The sequence below is a fragment of the Bidens hawaiensis genome, unplaced genomic scaffold (assembly GCF_021521415.1).
Source record: "Bidens hawaiensis isolate Kalapana, Puna unplaced genomic scaffold, B.hawaiensis_p1.1 tig00013425_1, whole genome shotgun sequence".
Lineage (NCBI taxonomy): Eukaryota > Viridiplantae > Streptophyta > Magnoliopsida > Asterales > Asteraceae > Bidens > Bidens hawaiensis.
This window is the reverse complement of record NW_027492137.1, coordinates 435,107-437,573: the sequence shown is the minus strand read 5'-3', so window position 1 is coordinate 437,573 and position 2,467 is coordinate 435,107. Positions and strand designations below refer to the sequence as shown.

Sequence of the window (2,467 nt, the reverse complement as noted above, 5' to 3'; positions counted from 1 at the left end):
CTGGCAGACGCAGAAACAAGATACTCCACCTTGGAAAAATTAGTCTTATCCTTGGTCCAGACAGCGCGGCGATTGAGAAGATACTTCCAGGGCCATCCGATACATCTCCTCACCAACTTTCGCTTACAAAATGTGCTAAGCAAGCCATAATTGTCTGGGAGGCTCGCAAAATGGGCAATAGAATTGGGAGAACACGCCATCGAATATAAACCAAGGCCAGCAATCAAAGGCCAGGTTTTGGCCGATTTCATCGCAGAAATCCCTCAAGAAAAGGAGGAAGAATGCAAAAGATAGATCGAAACCCCTATGGATCAAACGAAAGATGAAGTCTGGAAAATGTTCACAGACGGAGCTTCTAATGATGAAGGCGCTGGAGCGGGCCTAAAGATAACCAACCCAGAAGGGCAACACTTCACGTACGCATTACGCCTAGAATTTAAAAGCACAAACAACGAGGCGGAGTACGAAGCATTGTTGGCAGGGTTGAGAATCGCTAAAAAGCTAGGGGCACGCCATTTGGAAGCACATGTGGATTCCATGTTAGTGGCAAATCAAATTGAAGGATCGTACGATGCAAAGGACGATAAGATGGCATCATACCTAGCGCAAGCTAAGGCGCTAATGGCAACTTTTTCCATGTGCAAGGTGAAACAAATCAATAGAAGTGAGAACAAACAGGCTGACGCCTTAAGCAAACTTGCAGCTGTTGGTTTTGAACACCTAGCGAAAGACGTACGTGTCGAAGTCCTAGAAACACCTTCAATAATGAACAAAGAAGTTCTCGTTTGTTCAGAAGTAGAAAAGAGTTGGACGACACCAATCATCAACTACCTCGCAAGAGGTATTTTGCCAGAAAAGAAAGCAGACGCGCGGAAGATCCGCCACAAAGCATTGAATTACACAATCCAAGGGGATATTCTCTATAGGCGATCGTACTTGGGTCCACTTCTCATATGCGTAGACCCACAAGACGCAAATTATCTGCTCAGAGAAATTCATGAGGGAATATGTGGCGTACACGCAGGTCCGAGAATGGTGGTCGCCAAAATCATGAACACAGGATATTATTGGCCAGGCATGCATGTTGACGCCGAGAAAGAATTGAGAAAATGCAGCGCCTGTCAACACCACGCGCCAAACACCTTGCGCTCGAAAAATGCCATGATACCGGTGACAGCTTCTTGGCCATTCCAGAAATGGGCAATTGATATAACTGGACCATTTCCAGAGGCGCCGGGCCGTATAAAATTTTTTATTGTGGCGATCGATTACTTCACAAAGTGGATCAAAGCAAAGCCGGTAGCAACAATCAACACAACCAGCATCAAAAGGTTTATTTGGGAATTTATAATCTGCCGTTTTGGATTACCCATGAATTTGGTCAGCGACAATGGAACACAATTTGCTGACCAACATATCCAAAAATGGTTAAAAGAGCTCAATGTCACGCAGACACTCACCTCTGTTTCTCATCCACAAGGGAATGGCGAAGTGGAACGCGCCAACAGAACAATCGTAGGCGGAATCAAGAAAAGGTTGGCAAACCACAGATCAGGATGGGTCGATCAGCTACCTCATGTACTATGGGCCATAAGAACGCACAAAAACACAAGTAATGCAGAAACGCCGTTCAGCTTAACCAATGGTACCGAAGCAATGATCCCAGCCGAAATCGGCGTTCCTTCTCCAAGGGTCACATTACCAAATGACAACGATGCAGAAAGGCGGCTAGACTTAATGCTTCTAGAAGAACGTCGAGAGTTAGCCGCAATAAGAGAACAAAATTACAAGGCCAGCTACAAAAGTACTATAACACCAAAGTAAAGATATGTGAGTTCAATGCCGGAGATTACGTTCTTCGCAACAACGAGGCATCAAGAGCACATGCACAAGGCAAATTGGTGCCGTCTTGGGAAGGTCCATATCAAATTAACAAGGTGTTGGGGAAAGGCGCCTACACCCTGACGCATCTCGATGGCTCAGCGATTCCTAGAACATGGAACGCAGCACAATTGCGAAGTTGTTATATGTAAATCGATTCCAATTGTAAAAACAGGCCAAGAGTCGAATTTGAATGGAAACGATACTCTGCATTTCACAAAATAAGCATTGATTTCATTTATATACATGAAGTTACAAGCGATCACTTACGCCCGCGCACAAAACAAAAAAAAATAATAACAAAAAAAAAAGTTTGACTATACAAATCAAGACGATAGCCTAATCTACATCGTTGACACTCTTCCCGGAGTCAACAGCCGCTCTATCCTCTTGACCGCCAGCAGGAGCGGCGGAAGGCCCAGCTTGCGAAGGTTCAAGCAAATTCCTCAACAGTTGCACACCATTTTCTTCTTTAGCATACTGAGCAACTTGCGAAAGAATAGGAAACGTAAGAGAATCATATTCCGTCTCAGCAGCAGCATACTCCTTATCCACATCAATGGAATGAAGGGCATAGGCCTCAAGT

General features: G+C 44.8%; 1 protein-coding gene across 1 annotated transcript; it reads left to right on the top strand.

Moving 5' to 3' along the window:
- Positions 1-306: 306 nt before the first annotated feature.
- On the top strand, positions 307-1,824 carry LOC143544009 (uncharacterized). Its single transcript, XM_077036193.1, has one exon. It carries the CDS (start codon positions 307-309, stop codon positions 1,822-1,824), a length of 1,518 nt encoding a protein of 505 aa, XP_076892308.1.
- Positions 1,825-2,467: the final 643 nt, after the last annotated feature.

What these genes read in the sequence shown, in the direction of transcription:
- LOC143544009 (XM_077036193.1), top strand. Translation starts at nt 307, where the DNA reads ATGGATCAAACGAAAGATGAAGTCTGGAAAATGTTCACAGACGGAGCT.